The sequence below is a fragment of the Moschus berezovskii genome, chromosome 2 (assembly GCF_049115385.1).
Source record: "Moschus berezovskii isolate FMDL1 chromosome 2, NW_MosBer_1.0, whole genome shotgun sequence".
Classification (NCBI taxonomy): domain Eukaryota; kingdom Metazoa; phylum Chordata; class Mammalia; order Artiodactyla; family Moschidae; genus Moschus; species Moschus berezovskii.
The window spans coordinates 114,110,729-114,134,577 of record NC_142461.1 but is presented as its reverse complement, the minus strand read 5'-3'; the positions used below and the strand labels follow the sequence as shown (position 1 = coordinate 114,134,577).

Here is a 23,849-nt window from a genome sequence, read left to right as displayed (position 1 = left end):
TATACAGATTACATGCTTTTTAATTTTCTTTTTCTCTTTTGATTTTGGATTTTTTTATATCCATATCTTTAATCTATTGTATCTGGAATCTTTTTTTCTTTTGTGTGATGTACATAGTCTTTTTGTTTGATTTCCTTCAAATGGACAGTTATAATGATAACATTGATTAAATAAGCATTCTTTCCCTGGTAAATTAAAATACTATAATGTCATAGAAAAAGTTATTATATATACTGTCTGTCCTCTGTGTTCTTGCATGAATATATTTTGTTTATTCCTGTGGGAATACCTTATTTTGAATAAAGCAGGTCTCCCTGCATTTCTTCAAAATTTTCTTGGTGATCCTTGAGTACTTATTCTTTTGCATAAAGTTTAAAACTCCCATTGGGTTTAAAATTATAATAAATAAAACTACAGTTGAAGAGGGAAGAATGTTTCTATATTAAATTCTCTCAGTATCATGGTATTCCTCTCTTCATACCATATTTTCTGTTTTTTGGTAAAATTTTATAGTACTGCACTGTAAGATTTACAGGATTCTACTTCCTAGTCTAAGTGGTTATTTCTAGTATAGAGAAAAGGTATTGGATTCTGTTGGCTATCTTTTATCCAGATACCTTTGCAAATTCTTTCATAATTTAGTCATCTCTTGGATTTCTAGATATTCATATGATCTGAAAACAGGAAAAAGGTAAAAAATTTTCTATTATTTATATGTATTTTTTATTAGCTGTACATTAGCTAAAACCTTTAAAATGAAATTGAATACAAAGGTTGCAAACATCAGTGTTTTATTTATTTAATGGAAATGTCTTCAGTATTTCAGAGTTTCAGCTTATGTTTGCTGTTAGATGTTGGTAAAGGTGTTTATTATTAAAGCTGCCTCCTTAGATATGAAGTATGCAGTACACCACGGGGCCACATCGAAGAGGAGCTTGTTTCCTCCCAGTGTACTGGATCAGTTTAAAGTATTAGTTCCTTGTAGGTCAAAGTACAAAACAATCTGGAACTAATGTCTTTTTTAAATGATAGATTTCAAATGACCTTACCAATTGCTTATAATGTTATTGGTCTGCTTAGGTTTTCTAATTCCTCTTGGGTCAAATTGTTAGCTTATACTTGGCAAGAAAATAATCATTTTTTAAGATTTTTAAGAATATTACCATATTATTAAAATTTAATAAACTGTCCTAATTTTAACATATTATTTCTATCTGTGATTATATTTTTAAAATTCTGAACAATGTGTATATTGTGCTTTTTCTCAATCAGATTTGCAGTGGTTTATCTATTTTTATCCTGGGCTTCCCAGGTGGTGCTAGTGATAAAGAACACACCTGGCAAGGCAGTAGGCATAGGAGATGTGAGTTTAATCCCTGGGCTGGGAGGATCCCCTGGAGCAGGACATGGCAACTCACTTCAGGATTCTTGCCTGGAAAACACGATGGACAGAGAAGCCTGATGGGCTACAGTCCATAGTCGCAAAGAGTTGGACACAACTGAAGCAATTTGCATGCATGCACATTTATTTTACTCTACTTGTTTTAAAGAACCAGCTTTTCATTTTATCTATAATTTTTTTTTTTTTTAATTTATGGTTCTGATAGGCTAAATCATGCCCTTTCCGAAAGATGTCTACAACTTAATCCCTGCAAGCTGTGAATACATTATGCTACACAGCAAAAGACACTTTCCTGATGTAATTAAGGTAATGAATGCTTCTGATTGGGGGAAAACCTTGGATTACATGGCAGCCCAACCTAATCACATAAACCCTTTCAAAAGCAGAGAATTTTGGCTTGAGGAAGAAGAGATAAAGAGAAGTCAGAGAGATTTCGAGCTAGTTTGATGGAGGGGGGCTATGTGCAACGAACAGAGTGAGAAGCTAAGAACAACCCTGAGCTAACAGCCAGTGAGAGACTGGGACCTCAGTCTTACAAGCAAAAGGAACTAGATTCTGCCAACAACCCGAACTATTTTGCAAGTTGATTCTACCCTAGAGTCTTTCTATAAAAGCCCAGGCCAGCTAACACCTTGATTTTGGCCTTGTGAGACCCTGAGCAGAGAAACCAGCCCAGCCAACATGGATTTCTGATGTACAGAAACTGTGAGGTAATATATTTGTGTTGTTTTAAGCCCCCATGTTTGTGGTAAATTGTTATGGCAACAACAGAAAACAACACAACTGTTCACAGATTTTTTTTTGGATGGGAGGGAGGGGGTCTTTACTATTCCTTGTATACTTTGCTTTTCTTATTTTCCCTTCTTGTTTTACTGAGATATAATCAATCTTTTATTTTCTTAAGTGAATACTTCATTTATATATTTTAAGTTTTTCTTTCCAATAAATAAACATATGTAAGCCTATATTCCTCTGAGAACCATTTTATCTAAGACCCATAAATTTTAGAATAAATATTCTCTTTTTTGCTAATTCCTATATACTTCTTGATCTTACATATTAAGATATAGAGCACAGCATAAAATTGGTTTTCAGAAATTCCAGCTTAAAAGATCTAGTATAAGAAACTTTGTTTTATTTTAAAAGCTTTTTATTTTTATACAAGAAATGCATGTATATTTAGAAGATACAGAAAGTGAAAAGAAAAATAATCAACTAGAATCCAGCCACCTAGAGATCATCACCATTAACATTCTGATACATCTCTGTAAGTGTTCAGAGAATGCTTTGGCATATAACTAACTTAGTAAAGGCATTTCATCTAATCCATTTTAACTTTGTACTCAGAACCACAGAACCCTCTCACAGGGAAGCTACATGGAGTTGGGGTGGGTGGTTTCCATTCAGCTCCTCAGAGACACGGCCCTCCACTGAGGATTCAAACACAGGTGAGTGATGATGGGGATGTTGTGGAGGCAGCAGAAAAAAGTGGGGAGGGCTCAGGATTGGGAAGACCAGGACCTGAGTCCTAGCTCTGTCACCTGTTCTTCCTCAGCAACCATAAAGGTTATCTCACTTAAGGGATTACAGGAGGTAAGCAGAATGCTATCTGCTTAACACGCAGAATATCATCTGCAGAATGCACTCTGGCTCTCGTTTACTGCATTCTGGTGTGGCCCACAGGAGGTGAGGAAAAGTGAGGGGAACAGACAGCTGAAAGCAGAACAGCGAGCTGAGAAATTCCCGAAAAGATGCTAGTAGGCCAAGGGGACCCCCAAAGAGACTGGGGGATGTCCCCTGCTGGTACCATCCTACTCTGAAGGGAAAGGGCCCACCGGCTGCAGCAGAGGAGGACACCGTCTCCCAGATGAGAATACTGAGGGAAAATCAACTTTGAGGGCAGGAGATCTGGGCTCAGCTCGGCATTCCAGTATGGGATCTTTTCCTTGTTCCTTCTTGATAAGGAAGATCATGTTTGATACAGGATTTTCCCTGTGTGCCCCTCTTGTCTGGCACCTTTCAATCCCCTGATCCTTATCTCTTGGCGTGCTAATCCAAATTAAATAATAGTGTCCATATAGCTATCAACTTCTATTTAGTTAAAATTAAAGAAGACTTAAGGCTTTAAAATCCTTACTTTAAGACGACGAAAAATGACAATAAATGTCTTCTAAGAGATCCTATTTAAAGAGGTCATACATTCATATATTCTAAGTTATGCCTTGAAGTTTTACAAACTCACTCCCGTTTCTTCTATATTCACAGGAAAGTAAGTTCACAATGATGTGCCAATCAGGAGTTGGATATATGTACTAAGGAAGGGAAATGAATTGACATAGTTTTGGCAAGCCACTCCAGTACTATTGCCTAGAAAGTCCCATGGATGGAGGAGCCTGGTAGGCTGCAGTCTGTGGGGTCGCTGAGGGTCGGACACGACTGAGCGACTTCACTTTCCCTTTTCACTTTCACACACTGGAGAAGGAAATGGCAGCCCACTCCAGTGTTCTTGCCTGGAGAGTCCCAGGGATGGGGGAGCCTGGTGGGCTTCCGTCTATGGGGTCACACAGAGTCGGACACGACTGATGTGACTTAGCAGCAGTTTACAAAGATTTTTCAACAAAATGGTTAACACCAAAAACTTTAAAAATCAAACTTTACTTTTGTGACCTTGAACAGCCAAATTCCTATCTCACTCTATTAACATGTTTAAAAATAGTGCCCCCAAGAGTATGTGTTTTTAACAAATAAAGACATTTAATAAGTGAAATGAAAATAAAACAATCACCGAGCCTTCAAAATCTAACAAAGATGTAAAAATTCATCTCTTCACTCATAAACTTAGAAAACAGAAATGACAGGGAATGTGGGAAAGAAATATAGAGCTCTTGCCTGTGCTAGTTCATCCAGCACATGGAATTTAAAGTGCAAATGATGGCAGCCTAGAAATGGCTGCCTAGAAAGATAGCACTTTCTCAACATACACATGTCCATATTTCAAACCTCACAATCATGCTCAAAACTGAATTCTGGTGCCCCCTCGAGGGGAAATACTTATAATGGAAACAAACTGAATGAGGACTAGTGGAAATGAAATGATTTCCAAGAAACTATGAATGAGCAGAAAACATCGACAGTATCTGGATTGTTCTACTTCTTGTATCTTGTTCAGAATCACGCTGAGATACTGACCTGTAAGATGTAGAGAATGACAGCTGTCAGCCCAACCCAGCTGTGCAGGCTGTACATGTTGGGGATCTTCTTGGCATTGTGGAAATCAAACACAGCCACCAGGGAAATAACTGCAAGAATGGCAGCAACAGTGTTGAGACCCGCATGGATGGATTTCATCAGCAGCTTGCTGCATTTCCAGGTCCATGGCAGTCTGTATACAATGATGGCTGAAGAGAGAAAAAAGGGCACAGAATGTAGTGTTGCTGTTCTTTTAACCAACACGAGATGAACATTGTGACACAGTGAACACTCCCTCCTATGAAACCCTTTTCTGTTAACTCCTGCTTCTTCTCTCTTCCCTGCCTCTCAGTGGTTCCTTCTTGAGCTCTTTGCTGGCATCTTCTTTACTCCCAGCTTCGAATGAACCTTGATGCCTCTCAGGCTCAGTCTTAGGATTTTTTCCTCTCTCTGTGGGCGATCTCATTCAGTCTCTCACTAAAATGCCACCTCCATGGTTGGGACTCCAAAATTCTCATCTCCAGCCCAGAACTTTCTTCTGAACTCCAGACCTACATATTCCAATGGCTTCTTGACATCTCCACATAGATGCCTCTCAAATATCTCTAATTCAACCTGTCCAAAACTAAATTCTTAATCTTATGGTCTGATTTCTTCATATCAGTTCAGTTCAGTCGCTCAGTCGTGACCGACTCTTTGCGACCCCATGAATCACAGCACGCCAGGCCTCCCTGTCCATCACCAACTCCCGGAGTTCACTCAAACTCATGTCCATCGAGTCAGTGATGCCATCCAGCCATCTCATTCTCTGTCGTCCCCGTCTCCTCCCGCCCCCAATCCCTCCCAGCATCAGACTCTTTTCCAATGAGTCAACTCATTGCATGAAGTGCCTTAATTTGACAAGAAAAAGACAGGTTAAGAATAGAAGATATAAGTGCAAAGATTTAAATAAATGAAAGAGTATGTATATCTAAGTATTTCATAAAAGAGTATATCCAAGTGACTAGTAAACATAATAAAGATATCAACTTCATTGGTCAACGGAGAAATGAGAATACCTCTATCACATGTCTGAATGGCTGAACACGGAGAATACTGAGTACTGGAGAGGCTATGAAACAACAAGAACTCTCACGCTCTGCGGCTAAGAGTTTAAATGAGAACGAACACTTTGGAAAACTAGCAGTATCTACTTAAGCTAAACTTATGCATACCTTTTGTTGTTATTTAGTTGCTAAGTCATGTCTAACTCTTTTGCAACCCCATGGACAGTAGCCCACCAGGCTCCCCTGTCCATGGGATTTCCCAGGCAACAATACTGGAGTAGGTTGCCATTTCTTTCTCCAGGGAATCTTCCCAACCCAGGGATCAAACCCATGTCTCCTGCACTGACAGGTGGATTCTTTACCACTGAGCCATTATGATCTATTAGTTCTGCTCCTGGGCATATGCCCCAAAGAAATATATACATATGTTCACCAAAAGACATGTATTAAGAGTAGTATTATAGCACTATTTGTTGTGGCCAAAACCTGGGAAATTCCCAAATGTTCATCATTAAGAGACTGAATAAATAAATTGTGATATATTCATATCATGGCATGAATGATCTAAAACTAGAACTTCACCCAATGATATGGATCAATCTATAATGTCAATGCCAAGAAACTAGACATAAACAAATATATACTGTATGATTCAATTGATATGAAATGTAAAAATAGGCAACACGCATCTTTGCAATAAGAAAAATCAAGACAGGAACTTCTCTGGCAATCTAGTGGTTAAGACTCCATGCTTCCAATGCAAGGGACATGGGTTTGATTCCTGGTCAGGGAACTAAGACCCCCCAGGTGGCCAAAACCTAATTAATTAATTGCCAGAAACTTTTAAAAAATAAATAAAAGATTCAAAAAATAGAGCACTCAAGATAGTGGTTTCCCTTGTGAAGAAAGGGTATAGCAACTGGAAAGGAGTGCCCGGGCGATCTCTGGGCTCCTGCTAATAATCTGATTTTCAGTCTCGGTGCTGGTTACACAGGCAATCAGTCACTGAGGGAAGATGCTTTAAGCTATACATTTATACATATGCTTTTCCACATGTAAACTTCAGCAAAAAGATTCTTGAGAAGCCTTTTCTTAGTGTTCTGGCTTAATCAATAGATTATATGGCCACCCTATCCAGCATGCAATTAATTTTGTTCGGAAGGCAATATCCTGCCCCAACCTACCGTCATCCCACTCCTTATGCTCATTTCAGGGAAAATTTAAATATCTGGAAATGTATGGCAGGTTGAAGAAGTTTAAAGTATACTCTCTTGGTAAATGGGTTCCATTATATTAGCAATGGGTCACATAAATTTCTTAATTCCAGAAAAGAAGTAGAAGCAGAAGCTGCTGCCTTTTCCCTTCAAAGACATTTATATTTTGAGTATAAGAAACTTAATTGGATCATAAAATGTAAAAGATTATCTTGTCCATTTTCAGGCAGAAACACAAAAAACCTACAAAGATATTCAGTTCAGTTCAGTTCAGTCGCTCAGTCATGTCCGACTCTTTGCGACCCCATGAATCACAGCACGCCAGGCCTCCCTGTCCATCACCAACTCCTGGAGTTCACTCAAACTCATGTGCATCGAGTCAGTGATGCCATCCAGTCATCTCCTTCTCTGCTGTCCCCTTCTCCTCCTGCCCCCAATCCCTCCCAGCATCAGAGTCTTTTCCAGTGAGTCAACTCTTCGCGTGAGGCGGCCAAAGTATTGGAGTTTCAGCTTTAGCATCAGTCCTTCCAATAGATGTGAATTCAGCCACTTTAAAGCTTTCAGCACAAGATGTCCATCTTCCTATTCTTTGGTTCCATTCTAACACTTGAGAGGCAGGCATCACAGTTAGGACAGATTCCTTTTATCTAATTCAAATTCTGAAGGTTGACTACCTACTCATTTTAGTGCATATATGGCTATCTTATAAATGTTGATTGATCAATATTTCCTTGAGGACATAGAAACTTTGAAGGTAATCACTTCTATAGTCAATAAATCTTTTCAAACCATTTAATACAACACCTTAAAAGGTATATGCTTAGGGGGTGCTTTGCCCTGTAGCTTTCAGGATCCTAGTTCCCCAACCAGGGATTGAACCCAGGCCTGACAGTGAAAGCACCAAATCCCGGTCACTGGTCCAGGTCCACCAGGGAATTCCCAAAAGGTATGCTTTTAAAGGCTAGTTCAGGAAGTTCCCTGGCAGCCTAGTGGTTAGGATTCCAGGCTTTCACTGTTGTGGCCCAGGTTCAATTCTCGGTCAGGGAACTGAGATCCCACAAGCTGTAAGGCATGGCTGAAAAAATAAATGAAATATAAAAAATAAAAGCTAGTTCAATATCCTTTCTCATCCCTACTTCAACGTCTTTGAGGGCAGAAGTATGAGGGCACACAGACACACACACAAAACCCTGAGCCCTTGCAAGGTGGTAGGCACCATGCTAAGTGCTTTACTTGCTTACATTATGCTCACGTCAACTCTGTGAGGAAGGCATAGTTATTATTACCACTACACAGAAGGGGAAGTGGAGGCACGGAGAGGTGAAGTAGTTTGCTCATTATCAATGTGTTTTTAAGTTAATATTATTGTTATCACCATCATCGTCACCATCATCATATCCTCCAGGCACCACCCAGGGGAAGGACTCTTAGATTGCAGGACTTGAATGGATGCATCCACATGCATAAGGGAAATAAATACTCAGGATGTTTCCCTGAAAAGCAAATTATGAGCCACGAATCATGACAGCTTTTCCTCTCTAATCTGGGTCATATTATACCCAAAATCAAAACTAAGCTCAGATGTTAGAAATCGGGAATAGTTATCAAGGCTGAGGAGAGTTCAAGGGTTACGGGGGGGGATTCTGGGGTGCCTGGAATGTTGTTTCATGATGCAAGCATGAGTATGCTCATGCGATGAAAACACGTCCCTTATGATGTAGGTACTTTTCTGCATGTATGTGGTTCTTGAAAAAAAAGTACCTTAAAAATGTCCAAAATTCAAAGACAACTATGTTCCCAGTAAAGAACTTTCACTCTTCTCAATACCACAAGAACCCCAGAAAAATGTGTCAAATTTTCCACAAAACTGAAAATCTACCCTCTTTGAGTGTCAAAACTTGATTTTTAAACTTTTCACATTTACTCAAATGTTTTTTCAAGTTGGTTGCCTATTAGCTTTCTTTCTAGCAATAGCATGCGTGGAACACAATCTAATCTTTTATTGATGGTTTGGGGTTATCAGTAAAACATACTGTCCTATTACTATGAAGCAGGAGAGGTACTTACCTCTGACCCAAGTGGGCCCAGATAATTATGTTTTTGTTTTCTCTAGTCCTTGAGTCTAGTTTTAGAATTTTCTATCTCCTCTTTTAGTTTCTTGCCCAGGTTAGGGTGCTTGCCTCCAACCTCTCCTCTCATCAGCCTGCATTATCTATTATTCCTACCAGCTTTAAGTTCTAGTTGATAAATTTTTAGGATGGCAAAACTCTTTTAACATCTGTTAAATATGGATGGTGAATACATGAGGATCTGTTATATTATTTTCTGTATGGTTGAAAGAGTTCATGAATAAAATTTCTAGAAGCCTGCAAACCTAATAGGCAATTAGTCTCACCTTCTAAGTAGGAAGCTTGTGGAAACCTCAGTGGCTCTCTCGTAGGAGGGAGGCACGGAGTTTTCAGCACCTGTCCTGGTGATAGAGAAGTTCTTCAGGGTAGCTGACTAAGTTTCAAATGCTCTCTGGATAAATGGAGGAGAACTCCAAAGTGATGCATTTGCAAAATGTGTTTATGTGCCTTTTAAAATGCATAAATAACCCAAATACAATGGACTTCAGGAGAAAGGGCAACCTTAACAAATCAACCACATTTCTTCAACAAGAAGCTTTTTTCAACAGCAGTAAAAACTGCCTGTAGAGTGGAATTTAAATATTTCTTGCTTCTCTGACTTGGCACTTACCTAGACACCATTCCTGAGGTTCAGTGAGAAGGAAGAAAAAGGTCTCAGAAGCCCATGAGGAGGGGAAATGCTATAAAACAGCTACTTGTGACTGAAACAAGGGTTTTCTGTTACAGGCCTGAGATGGCAAAACCATTTGGGGCAAGAAAAGGAGGGGAAACATGAACACACGTATGTGAAAAATACGTTTTAAATTCTTTTTAACTTTAAACTTCTAATTTTGTATTGGGGTACAGCTGATTAACAATGCTGTGATAGTTTCAGGTGAACAGCAAAGGGACTCAGTCATACACTTACATGTATCCATTCTCCTCCAAACCCCCCTCCCATCCAGGCTGGCGGATGGTGGAACATGCTGTTGTGATAAACTTGAAAAGGAAGGAGGGAAGGAAGAAAGGCAAGAAGGGAGGGAGGGAGGAAGACCTGTGTACAATTATTCTTTCAACAATGATGAGGGAAACGCAGTAACTTGAATTGTATTTACTTATTAGAAATTTTCTCAGTTCCTAAGCAGCGTAATCAACTCAGGGATATGTGAAACACATATTCTCCAAGATGTAATCTCTGGTTTGACACCAGCTTTCCATCCATATACCATTACAGAACTATCCACATACACAAATTTGTCTTACAGCAGACAATGCAAATGTAGAATTGGTCAAAGTGAATGTGGGGAGAAGGGCACTTGGAGGGAGAGAAATGTCCCCATTCACAGAAAACAATTTGACTCTAGTTCTGTGTTTAAATCCTGTGATTTACAAAGATAGGAGCACATCTGTCTAGGTCACGGTCAGATCCCAGCATTTAGCACAGAGCTCACAGAGCCTAGCACGTAACAGAAATTCAATAAGTATGTGTTGAATATATAAATCTTAACAAAGTACAGTAATTTATTATTTCCCAGAAAATGAGCAGATTCTCTTTTAAAATGTACAAACCAAAACTTCAATGGCTGACCCAAGTGTTGTGTGTGCATGTTCACTCGTGTCTGATTCTTTGAGACCCCATGACTGGAGCCTGCCAGGCGCCTTTGTCCGTGGGATTTTCCAGGCAAGAATACTGGAGTGGGTTGCCATTTTCTTCTCTAGGAAAGGCAGTCAGACCTAACTGCTGACCCAAGTGTTAGCTCATATAAAACCAAATGGTCCTTTCAAATCAGTAAAACATATTCTGCCCTTGGACCCACTTAAAAGCTTTAGATAAGCTTTAAGTGAACCGCAAAATAAAACAAGAGTAAGTTACTGAAAGTGAAGTACACTGGAATTTGAAGACCTTTATAAACTCTGCTTAAATACAGTGTGCCCATCACACTTTTCTTAACTCTTTGAATAAAGTATTATTTTGACCTCCTTGGTAGAATGTTTCGAACAGGACTATCAAAATTTATAACTTATTTCCTTGTGTACCCCAGAATGTACCAGACTCAATCCAAAGGACCTCAAGTTTAAATGTACAAGCAGAGAACCCCCTTTAAATACGCTTCCTGAAAAGATTCCTACAGCGACTATCAAAGAGAATCTGAGCTCTGAAACATGCTTGTGTACTCAGACTGTCTCACAGCATGAATATCATGAAACTGAAAACCTCTGGAGAATCAAAATGAAGGAAGTGATCTGGGTGATTTGGAAGATTTGTTTCAGCATCTTGGCACTAGAAGCATCTCTTTGAAGTGACTAAAATCCTCATAAAGGCACCTTCGTGGTACCAAATAGTGTATGAAAAGAGAAAAATTCAATTAATTGGCTAGACATTTACAAATATCCAGAAATTTTGCATTATTAAAAACACCAGCTATATTTTCTTGTGCCTCATATCAATATTATGACAGATTAGAAATAGTATTGGCTCTGATATCACTGGTGGTAAGTTTAACCCTGGTCAGGCATTTGACCTCTAAAATTAGGAGTTGAACTTCAAGTCTTAGACAGCTCTAAACATTTAGGGCCCAGGTTTTCTAAAAGAAAACCATAGCTCAGCTCTAACAAACTCAAATGAGAATAGCTTAGAGATAGGACTACATCTTACTCATTTGTTTTACACAGTGCCTGGCATACAGTAAGTGCTTAAATAATGTATGCTAGTTAAATAAATAGGATAATATGTTAAATTGAATGAATGAATAAACAGACTTAGAAAGATACAGCTGAAGTCTGCAACCATTTTGAAGCCTGTTTTGACTTTTTAAGAAAGCTTCTATAGGAAAAAAATAGTTATAACAAAGATTTCTGGTCTATTTTTCTTAAAAGGGAAGATTGTTCTCCTTTTTAAGGCAAAAGCTGAAAAGCCCACTAAGTCAAGACAGAAAACTTTAGAGGTCACTGAAAGATAGAGACTGGATTTGGTCCACAGAAATGTTTTGTTTGATCAGCATGCTGATGTGGGGGTTTTGGTTCTGTGGCTGGTTTACTTTTAGACTGAACCAGTTTTTTTATAAATCTGGATTCTCTTGGATAGTGAGAAGCTCTGACCTCTGAGAGGATCCCCATGTTGCCCCAACCTGCTGGAGCTAAGAGCTTTCTATTTTGCCAGAACCTCTCTAGTTCCCTACAGTTCCCACCCCTCACACAAAGCGCGTATCTATACCCTGTGGCACAAGGATCTGAACTTTGGTTAACTGTGCTAGTAAACAGAGTGGCTTCTCCCAGTGCTATTAGGCAACACTGCTTATAATAAAATGGACCACTGATTGGTAAACTGTGTCTAGACCGAGAAGAACAATGAAAAGTCTACAAATACCTGAAGAAAATGCTATACTTTGGGCTTCCCGGAGGGCAGTGTGACTGTCATATCCTGCATTGGTTTCCTAGGGCTGCCGTAACAAAGTACCAAAAACTGAGAGACTTCAAACAACAGAAAGGTATTCCCTCACAATTCTGGAGGCCAGAAGTCTAAGATCAAGTTGCTGGCAAGACTGGTTCCTTCAGGAGGCTCTGAGAATCCATTCCATTCCTCTCCCTTAGCTTCTGGCAGCTGCTGGCAATTCTTGGTGTTCCCCTGACTTGTACATAGATGACTCCAATCTCTGCCTCCATTCTCACAAGGCCCTCCCCTCTGTGTGTCTGTGCCTCAAATTTCCTTTTCTTTTCTCTTAAAAGGAGAACCCAGTTACTGGGTTTAGGGCCCATCCTAAACCCAGGCTGATCTAACCTTGAGATCCCTAATTACATCTGTAAAGGGCTTCCCTGGTGGCTCAGTGGTAAAGAATCCCCTGCCAATGCAGGGGACATGGCTTCGATCCCTGCTCCGAGACGATCCCACATGCCACAGGGCAACGAAGTCCATGTGCCACCGTTATTGAGCCTGTGCCCGGCAGCCCATGATCCACAAGGAGGGAAGCCACTGCAGTGAGAAGCCCATGCGCCAAAGCTAGAGCAGAGACCCCCACTTACAACTAGAGAAAAGCCTACACGGTAACGAAGACCCAGCACAGCCAAAGATAAGTAAAAGAACAAAATTATATAAAAATGTTACACCTGCAAAGATGCTAAGCCCCTTTCAGAGGTCATTGAGATTAGGACTTGGACATATTTTTTGGAAGTCAGTGTTCAACTCACCATGTATTGTTTTCAGGGGCACTAGAAACCAGGTCCATAGAGTATTTACAAGAGATTTTGGTTCCTGCGGGCCGTGGAGACCTTAAGCCCTGATCCCATCAATGGAGATCTCATCTCCTGATGTCTGGACAGTCACCTGGGGACAGGAGAGCTTATGGAGGGATTTACGCTGCAAGGATGCCCACTAAGGAGCACCTGTCACTGCCCTGACAGCAAACTCCGGTTCCTGTCCTACATTCCTCCCGCAGAGACTGGTGTCCGGTGTGGAATTTGTGTGTTTGAATGTTTAGTTAAAGCCAGGAAGACACTCTGGTGGGTGCTACACACCCAACCCACTTCACCTATTCACTTTATATGCCATCCTCGTATGTATGACCCCCGGTGTAAAGGACTGGCCAAATTTTCATTAATTTAGTGAATATTTATTCAATGCCAATTACATGTTAGGTAATTTTCTGCCCACCATGGATACAGAAGTGAAGAAAACAGACAAGGGAGCTTACATTCAAATGGAAGATAAGAAAGAAAGGGAGGAAGAGAAGTAGGGAGGGAGGGAGAAGATAGTCAGTGGTCAGAATTTGGTTAATATTATATTTTGAATTGATATGATTTTATGATGGGCTGGATGAGAAGTATGGAAGAAGCAGAGGCATCAAGGATGACTATATAGTTCTGACATGAACATACATCTAGAAGGATGAAGTTGCCATTTAATGAGATGGGGAAGCCTACAGGAGGAGATGTTTGGGGGGTATGAGGAAGACGGAGAGTTGAGATTTGGACATGTCATTTGACATACAAGTTGAGAGTTTGAGTAGATGGATATTTGAGTCTGGAGTTCAGGGGAGAGGTCCATGTGGAACATAAATATAGGAGAATTCAAGGGGATACAAGCCACAAGACTAGATGAGATGACCAAGATTATGAGTGGATCAGGAAAGGAGAAGTGGTCAGAAGACTGAAGCTCAGGCTCTCTAACCTTAATGGATCAGGGAGATGAGGAGGTGCCAGCAGAGGACACTGAAAGGAGTAGGCAGTGAGGAGAGAAGAGCCAAGAGAGTCAGGTATCCTGGAAGCCCAAGTGAAGAAGTGCCCCAAGGAGGAATAGTGGGTCAGTTGGGCCAAATGTCGCTTTTTGGTCAAGCAAGATGAGGGCTGAGAATTGATGACGGCTGGAATTAGCAATGTGGAGGCAACTGGTTATGTTAAGAGCAATTTTGGTGCAGCAGTAGAGAGGAAGCCTGATTGGAATGGGGTCAAGAGACAATAGGAGAGGAACTGGAGACTGCAGGTATTGACAAATATTCCTAAAAGTTCTGTGATAAGGCAAGCAGAGATTTGAGGAAGTAGCTGAAAGTGGAATATGGGGTCAAGAGTGTGGTTGTTTTTAAGATAACAGACATTAAACACATTGGAAATAATCCAATGGGGCGGGAACTTGATGCACAAGGAAAAAGGGAGAACTGCTGGAGTGAAGAGGTGCAGGCAGTAACACTCTAATAAGCTCAAGGCCTTTACAGTAGACATGCAATTCCAATATACCATCATGCCATTCTCCCCTGAGGCTGACTTAATCAGTGCTTCCAAAAAAGCTACAAACAGCAGAATCACTGAGAAGGGAGGGCACTTCTCCTTTAGATGCTACTATTATTATCCCTGATTTCCCAGGTGGTGCACTGGTAAAGAACCTGCCTGCCAACGCAGGAGACACAAGAGACTGTGTCGAGGGTTCAATCCCTGGGTTGGGAAGATCCCCTGGAGTAGAAAATGGCAACCTGCTCCAGTATTCTCGCCTGGAAAATCCCTCAGACAGAGGAGCCTGGCAGGCTACAGTCCATGGGGTCTCAAAGAGTCGAACATGACTGAACACACACACCCAACAACGCATTACTATCTCCACAAATGAGTGGCTGTAAAAGCGCATTGTTACAATTAACAATGGTACTGAGAATCATCATTCAACAACTATTTATTGGCCTACTTTGTGCCAGTTCTAGGTGTTACTCTAGACACTGGGGACATAACAGTGAAATATTCATGTCTGAAACATTTTTATTAGTTACATTACAAAGAGATCTGTATGTACTTATTTTTAACAAAAAAGAAAAATGTGTTTGGGGTTGTCTTGAATTGAGTCTTTATGCCTTGTAAAAAGCCCCATTTCTTTATGAGTGATAGGCTTTATTATCTATGGTGTCCCAAAGGCTGGTTTTGGAATAGGTATCTGAGGCACTTTCTCCACTCTCTGCCAGGTTTTACCCCAAGAGCCTTTCCAAGTATATTTAAGTGGTCTTGGAGTTTGGTCACTTTTAGGTACGTTGATAGCATATCGCACTTGCCTTTTAAGAACTACTCAATTTCGTCTTGTTAATCTTTTAAATGTGACTTAAATGAACCAACTTGAGATCACTACACTATTGAATTTCTCTTCCCTCAGTTTATATAGTCAAAAGAGTTCTACGCATGGAGAACTAAGAAGTATAGGATTGCTGAGACTTTTCACTACATTTATATACCTGAATTTTCTACCTTTTTCTAAAAAACACATTCTACCTTGCTGAACCTTTTAAAAGGTCAACAGCCACTTTGAGAGCACTTATTTGTTTCAGTCTTTTCTGTGGCCTTTTCAAGTTTTGTTTCTCTGATTTCCTGGCAGTATACTTATTTCATGGGAAACATTCCTTTCAGAGAAGCACAAAGCTCTACTAAAGGTCTCTTTGAAACTTCCTCATTCATGTTTGCTAGATTTCCTACTAGTTTAAAATTCTATTTCAGCTTTAAATATCCTATAGTCTGTTATACTTTATTTTAGAACACATATATTTTCCAAAAGACACACACAGACATTTATTTTGTAACTTTTGTATTACCCTTGCTTTCTTCAGAGCTTACTTCTTACAAGTGTTTCAAAGGACATATACCAGTTCTCATACACTTTTAAATACTGTTTGCTGTTTGTATTTGTGAAGCATTTTATGTTTAGAGTAATAAATCTACTTTGGCTTTCCCTTCTCATCTCTAATCTCTTGGGCTTCCCTTGTGACTCAGCTGGTAAAGAATCTGCCTGCAATGTGGGAGACCTGGGGTTGATCCCTGGGTTGGGAAGATCCCCTGGAGAAAAGAAAGGTTACCCACTTCAGTATTCTGGCCTGGAGAATTCCATGGACTGTATAAGGGTTGCAAAGAGTCAGACACGACTGAGCGACTTCACTTTTCTCATCTCTAAACATCTGTGTATCACAGAACTCAGTTACGTCATGTTCACTATTAGAGAGCTGAAATAACACAGCCTAAAAATTTGCTCCTTGAGGCAATTACACACAGTACAAAAGGCTTTTATAACACAGATGTTCTATAACATGTGTGTCCCCAACTACCACCCCCCCAGCCTATAGAGTTAACTTTTCACTCCTACTCATTCTGCTGGATGTGAGGAAGAGCAGGTGGGCCAAAACTTGCAAGAATTCATGAGGTCTATGCATGCACCTATATGTATGAGAAAGTTTACATTCATGTCAATTAAATGTGTCATCTACATAAAGAACAGACTTGTGGTTGCCAAGGGGCAGGGGGTGGGGAGGGATGGATTGGGAGTTTGGGATTAGCAAATGCAAACTATTACATATAGAATGGATAAACAATAAGGTCCTACTGTATAGCATATGGAACTGTATTCAACATCCTATGATAAACCATGAAAAAGAATGTGAAAAATAATGTATATATGTATTACTGAATCATTTTGCTGTAGAGAAATTAACACAACATTTTAAGTCAACTATACTTCAACAGAATAAATTTTAAAAATAAAAATAAATGCGTCATTTGATTAAAGTGCTTTGCATGCCTGGAATCCAGATAGTAAACAGGATGGGTAATGTTGATAGGACAAACATTCCAAAACTAATGCAAATACAGGAGTTATGCTTAAATGAAGGCAGCAGATGAAAATTTCCAAAATATCCATGTTCATACTTTTGCCGCAAAGTGAATGTAAACAGACTTTTAAAAGCCCAAAGTTTAGACAAACTATAAATTCTTTTAGGAAAACTGTAATAGACTCTATCATGAACAAGGAGTTTCAAAGTGTTTTTTAGATGAAGCTTTTTGCTTCTCTAAAAAGGGTATTTTACAGAAAAGAAGCATATTGCCTTAAGAGTAGAGAAACGAACCTTGAAAATAAAGCCACTGAAAACATGTATACTACTTCTACGGGCAAACTACTTACCTGCTCCGTGCCTCAGTTTACGCTTCTATATATCTGTGAATTAATGCCCTGAGTGGGTGCACAGAGGCACTCAATAAACAATGGGCCATCTCCTTTTTAGAAGTCAAGAAACAAGTATTACCACCTGTTTCCACTACCTTAAATTATGAGAAAATATTGTAGCCCCTCGGTAAAGTTTCTTAGTATTAGGCGCTGCTCAGAGGACTGGGTTGGAAGAGATGAAGACAGTGTTTCTACTGCTTTGAGCAAACAGAAGGTTTTGACAGCTCTGGCCAAACTTGAGGGCTCCACCAGGAAGGAAACAGTACTTCTGCCAACAGTGACTTTGGAACTCGAGTATGTTTTTCTCATTTTAGTTTAGTGGCAAAATAACTGAGACTTACGCAACGAACGACTCAGCCAACCAGTGGTATTCACACCCGGGTGGATGCCAATCTCACACCGGGGAAGTCTCCACAGCTGGACACTGGCAGCAGCTTCCTCTACCTCCCAGAGTGGGAGGATGCCACTTATCCAGCCACACCGGCCAAGGCTGCTGCCCAAGTTTTAAACGGAAACAAAAATCTTTTCTTTAGGAATGAGGTCGGTGCTTTTTTGTTCTCTGTTTGTTGGGGAAAGTTAAATACTTGTGGAGAAAAGGCAGCCTGCTCAGAGGCAAGGCTAGTGGTTTCAGTTGGTGGGCATCTGTTTCCCAGTCTTTTCCTCTCCTCTCCTTTCCTCTCTCTGACATAACCCCAGTCCACTACTTCTGCCTTTTTCTAAATGCTTTCTCTGCCAAGGCCTTGACTTAACTTTTTGGAAAGTGGTTACAAATAAATAGTGCTTGCACCACTAGCCAGAAGTTCCTCCAGCCCGACAGCAGCTGAAAGAAAAAGCTGTCAGGACATTGTGAGTAGTACCATACAAAGACAACAAGGTCTGCCACTGAGGGAGAGAGGAGGTAGGCGGGGAAACAGTGAAGGTGGTCAAAAGGTACAACCCTCCAGTTCTAAAGGGATGTAATGTGGCAGAACGGTGGTGACAAGTAATAATAATATATTGTAGATCTGAATAATGCTAAAGAGACTAGATTAACAATGTTAGAAATGCTAAGTGAGATAAGATCTAGTTCTCATCCCATCTCAAAGGGGAAAAAATTGTAACTATGTGAGGTGATGGATGTTAATTAGTAATAGGTATTTCCATATATAATCATGTTATACACCTGAAACGAATATGTCAATTATAGCTCAAAACAAAAACAACCATCTACTGCGCCCTCCCTCCGTGCCAGCCTTATCCCAAAGAATGCAGGCCGAGGCAGCAAACCCCAAAGAAGTCCCAAGCATAAGCATCTGTCTCACTCAGCCAGGCAGCCACGGAGCCCCTGCGGGCATCTCTGGCCCCATGATCCGGGCCAGTGCCCAACAGGAAGCCCCGCAGGGGAACTGTCGCCAGTCTGCAGCCACAAAAACAAGTCGGGCTCAAGACTGTCCTGTAACCTGAAGATGCGGCGAAACACCGTTTTGAATCCTGGCAGCTTCTTGGGCTCGACTGAGTTTAACGCTCTAGGAGTGAAACCAGAGTTGATGCTTCCTTCACTCACCCGTGAGGCCACCCGCTGACCGGCCCCTTCGCTTAGGGCTTTAGAGAAAATTAGAGAAGATGAGACACGATGAGGCCAATTCTCCCCACTCCATTCCTCTCCCGCCCCACCACCACCACCGTTGCCTCCCTCTCCTAACCCGCAGCCTTTCAAAGCAAGTTCCACGACAGGCCTCACGGAAAGAGACCTCCGCGCCCCTGACTGCGCAGGCTTGGTCCCGCAGGGGGCGATTTTCGGGGGGCCCGCGGGCTGCCTGGCCGCACCGCGCTCCTGCATCCGCCCTCTGCTCCCAGGCTCGGTGTAGCGTCCCAGCCACTCGCAGCAAACAGTTAACTAGCCGGGTCGGTCGGCCCAGCTACGCGTCCTCCAGCGAACCCGAGTCTGGCGCGCCCCGCCCCGCCGCCGCGGCTCCCGCGCTCGCCCGAGTCCGCCCGGCCCGCCGCCTCCCTCGGCGCTGCCGACGGGCTCCCGGGCCCCCGCTGCTCCTGCACGCCTCCCCGCGCCCGGCCTCACGCGGCTGGAACTCGGTGGGGAACGCCGGCCCCGCCTCCCCCGCCGCCTCCCGGGAGCTGCCAGTACCGATGCCCAGGATGAAGACGAAGCCGGTGACCAGGAGCACCGGGTGCCAGTTAAACTCGAGCGCGGTCCCGTCCCAGCCGAGCCCCTCTCGGTAGTGGAGGACCCAGATGAGGGTGAAGATCACAGACAGGAAGCCGACGAGCAGCGCCGACACCAGCAGCGCCAAGAAGCCCCTGTAGCCCTCCATGGCCCTCAGCGCCCCATACTCCGCGCGCTGGCGGCGAAGGAGCTGGGCGAGGCGGCGGCCCCTGGGTCCTGGCCTGCGGCGGGACGCGGCGTCGACTTCAGGAGCTGTCTCCGCCCCGGGGAGGGGCTTTGCGCGGGCCTGCCTGGGCTGCGGGGCCTCGGGGCGGGGGCAGCTGGCCCTCAGCTCCGAGACGAGCCCCACCCTGGCCATCTCGTGGTCGGCGTCTGAGCTTGAGTAACTGATCTGGTTAGTTGCTGAGAGCAAGAGTCCCGAAGGTCCCACACCCACCACTTTCTTTTAACTTTTCCCGTGTCTCTTCCTTCTCTGAGAGGAGACTGAGTAAGGCAGTGGTACGCACAATCGGTTAACAGAACAGAGGGGTCCGTCGGGTGGCTTTGAGTGTGTGATTTTGACTTAGGAAACCTCCTAAGCTGCAGACCTAGAGCTGTCTTTGATGCCAAGGAGGAACCTGTGAGACACTGTGTACCTGGTCTCATCTAGCAAGGAAACTATTGGCAGTGTGCACCTAACAGAGAAAGCAGACACCTCTTGGACCCTCGACTTCCCCATATGTGGTAAAAATGGATCTTAAAAATGCCACCTGTTCAAACGTATTTGGACTAGAGCCTCAGCTTACTCACTCTCTGCCCTCTTTGCAACATTCAGTTCACCCTTCTCCACTGGACAAGAAAAGTGACAGAATTACCGTTGCTGTTAAAGAAAGCAGAGCTGTGGCTGCAAGGTCTCCTCGAATCCATTTGGGAACCTTCACTTCTAGCTCCTTCTGTGGCTCATCTCCAAAGACTATTAATTGTTTACCGTATTGTCTTGTTGCCACTGTGAAAGCCCTTAGAATCTGTAGGAGGTGTATGGGCCTGATTTTCAGTGGAAAAGACAGGTTTTAGGCAAGGAAGTAGGAGTGTCACGCACTGGTAGTGGTCCAAGATTGATGTCTAAGAGTTAGAGGCTACAGGCCTCACTGCTGTCACTAGTTTTCCCTTGATGGTAAAAAGAAAGGAAGAAAAAGAGAGTAAATAAATGGAAAAAAAAAGGACCCCTAAGTACCAGACCACCTGACCTGCCTCTTGAGAAACCTGTATGCAGGTCAGGAAGCAACAGTTAGAACTGGACATGGAACAACAGACTGGTTCCAAATAGGAAAAGGAGTACGTCAAGGTTGTATATTGTCACCCTGCTTATTTAACTTATATGCAGAGTACATCATGAGGAACGCTGGACTGGAAGAAGCACAAGCTGGAATCAAGATTGCCGGGAGAAATATCAATCACTTCAGATATGCAGATGACACCACCCTTATGGCAGAGAGTGAAGAGGAACTCAAAAGCCTCTTGATGAAAGTGAAAGAGGATAGTGAAAAAGTTGGCTTGAAGCTCAACATTCAGAAAACAAAGATCATGGCATCTGGTCCCATCACTTCATGGGAAATAGATGGGGAAACAGTGGAAGCAGTGTCAGACTTTGTTTTTTTGGGCTCCAAAATCACTGCAGATGCTGATTGCAGCCAGGAAATTAAAAGACGCTTACTCCTTGGAAGGAAAGTTATGACCAACCTAGATAGCGCATTAAAAAGCAGAGACATTACTTTGCCAACAAAGGTCCATCTAGTCAAGGCTATGGTTTTTCCCGTGGTCATGTATGGATGTGAGAGTTGGACTGTGAAGAAAGCTGATCGCCGAAGAATTGATGCTTTTGAACTGTGGTGCTGGAGAAGACTCTTGAGAGTCCCTTGGACTGCAAGGAGATCCAACCAGTCCATTCTAAAGGAGATCAATCCTGGGTGTTCATTGGAGGGACTGATGCTAAAGCTGAAACTCCAATCCTTTGGCCACCTCATGCGAAGAGTTGACTCACTGGAAAAGACTCTGATGCTGGGAGGGGTTGGGGACAGGAGGAGAAGGGGACGACAGAGAATAAGATGGCTGGATGGCATCACCGCCTCGATGGACATGAGTTTGAGTGAACTGATGGACAGGGAGGCCTGGCGTGCTGTGATTCATGGGGTTGCAGAGTCGGACACGACTGAGCGACTGAACTGAACTGAACTGAACTGAATCACAGTATGGGGCTTCACCTGTGGCTCAGTGGTAAAGAATCTGCCAGCCAATGCAGGAGATGCAGGTTTGATTCCTGGGTGTGGAACATCCCCTGGAGAAGGAAATGGCAACCCACTCCAGTATTCTTGCCTGGAAAATCCCATAGACAGAGGAGCCTGGTGGGCTGTAGTCCATGGAGTCACGAAAGAGTCAGATGTGACTTAACAACACCCACAGTGTAAGGCTCTCTATTGTCTGGCCCTGCTGTCCATGGCTTCTCTATCCAGTTCCTGACCACTTCCTACCCATGTCTCTGCCTCTGAAATTGCCTAACACCATCTCCACCAAGAAACCATACCTGTGTCTGCCTATACCCCTATCTTATACATGGACGGAGGAGTCTGGAGGGCAACAGTCCATAGGGTCGCAAAGAGTTGGACTAAAGAGACTTAGCATGCATGCACACAACCACCTCCCCATCCAGTGCTTCTCTGCATCACTTACCAAGGGGTGATACACCTATCTATTCCTGTGGCTGTCTCCACTCCCCAGACAGCCCCCTTGAGAGTACCAACTGTCTAATTTATCATTTTATCCTTCCTTGACATATCATGGGAGAAGGAAATGGCAACCCACTCCAGTATTCTTGCCTGGAGAATCCCATGGACAGATGAGCCTGGCGGGCTACAGTCCTTGGGGTCTCAAAGAGTCAGACACGACTGAGTGACGAACACACACTTGACATATAGTAGCTACACAGTAAATGTTGGGAGAAGAATGGGACTGACTGTGTCAGTCAGGGTGCTGTCAGGAAGAAAACGGATCATTCCAGTTGGGCAATTTAATAATGAACAGGGCTACTTACAAAGTTGTGGGCAGGGTGTGGGAAACCACAAGGGGTTTGCAGTGCCCAGACCAGAATGGGAGAGGGTTACTGAAATCCAGAGAGAGAAAGAGACAAAGACAGAAAAGACACACACACACACATACACACGAGAATAGTGTAAAAAGGGCAGCCATACTGGGGCCATGGTCTTGAGCTGAGGGATGCAGCCAGCCTGCAGGGACCCCACAGGGAGGAAGAATGAGAGGGGGCATGAATATTCCAGCCTTATTTTCTTCCCCTCCAGTCTCCTGCCTGGTCCCAAATGACAGAAGCTAATCTGAAACCCAGAAGAAAGATGATGTAGCACATACAGGTCAGTCTTCAGGACACAGCAGAGTGGAGAAAGATGAGAGTGGCTGCACAGGAATAAACAGAAACCATCGCCGCACCTTCTGGTTTTATTTTTTCAGACATTTGGGTTCCTGAGTGCTACAAAGATTCCCTGTTTAATTTTATACTGTTTCTCTTCCTCTTCGACCTTTAACTAGTACTTCTTTAACAACAATATCACTGTGTCCCTATTCTTCTCCCTAAAAGTATCTAGTTCTTGTCCCCAGGTAACTTCTTCACACCCTTAGCCCAGCACCTTCACTCCACTCTTGATTTGCTTTTACTCTGCAGCAGCAGCAAAGAATTCCAGACTCCATTTAACAAAACACCTCAGGAGAATGAAAACATGGCCAAGTAATATGGATGATGTTGAATCACGTTGAAGTTACCAGCTAAACTGAGAAAACTTTCAACTTTTAAGCTGTCCTTTAAAGACCTAACTTTGATAAAACTTGTCACTTTGAAGAGGAAACTTTTAAATAAAAAGATTGTTGTGGCTTGGTATGAATAACTTTTAAAAACAGAGTTGTCGTATAAGTTTCCCTCAGGGGTGAGTAAACAGTTTGCCACCAAACTACTTACTCAAATACTTTGTGAAGTACTTTATAAAGTTATTTTGTGTGCTCAGACACGTAGCGTCCAACTCTTTGTGACCCCCGTGGACTGTAGCTCACCAGGCTCCTCTGTCCATGAGATTTTCCTTGCAAGAATACTGGAGTGGGGTGTTATTTCCTTCTCCAGGCGATCTTCCCAGGCGTCAAACCCACACCTCTGTTATCTTCTGCATTGGCAGACAGATTCTTCTTTTTTCTATCTTTAAAAAAAAATTAATTTATTTCAATTGGAGGATAATTAC

At 42.5% G+C, this 23,849-nt stretch overlaps 1 protein-coding gene and 1 long non-coding RNA gene across 2 annotated transcripts in view; one reads left to right on the top strand and one right to left on the bottom strand.

Moving 5' to 3' along the window:
• CYBRD1 (cytochrome b reductase 1) overlaps nt 1-19,828 on the bottom strand; it is a 36,025-nt gene extending 16,197 nt beyond the window's left edge. The window contains exons 1-2 of the mRNA XM_055397365.2: nt 19,537-19,828; nt 4,592-4,800 (exon numbers count right to left, since the gene is read on the bottom strand). Coding sequence (XP_055253340.2) covers nt 4,592-4,800; nt 19,537-19,723 — 396 coding nt within the window. The 5' untranslated portion in view covers nt 19,724-19,828. The remainder of the gene's footprint in view (nt 1-4,591; nt 4,801-19,536) is intronic.
• LOC148778590 (uncharacterized) lies at nt 17,822-23,481 on the top strand. The gene is made up of 3 exons (XR_016035772.1): nt 17,822-17,954; nt 22,908-22,976; nt 23,285-23,481. It is a non-coding gene; the product is annotated as an uncharacterized LOC148778590 (long non-coding RNA).
• Nucleotides 23,482-23,849: the final 368 nt, after the last annotated feature.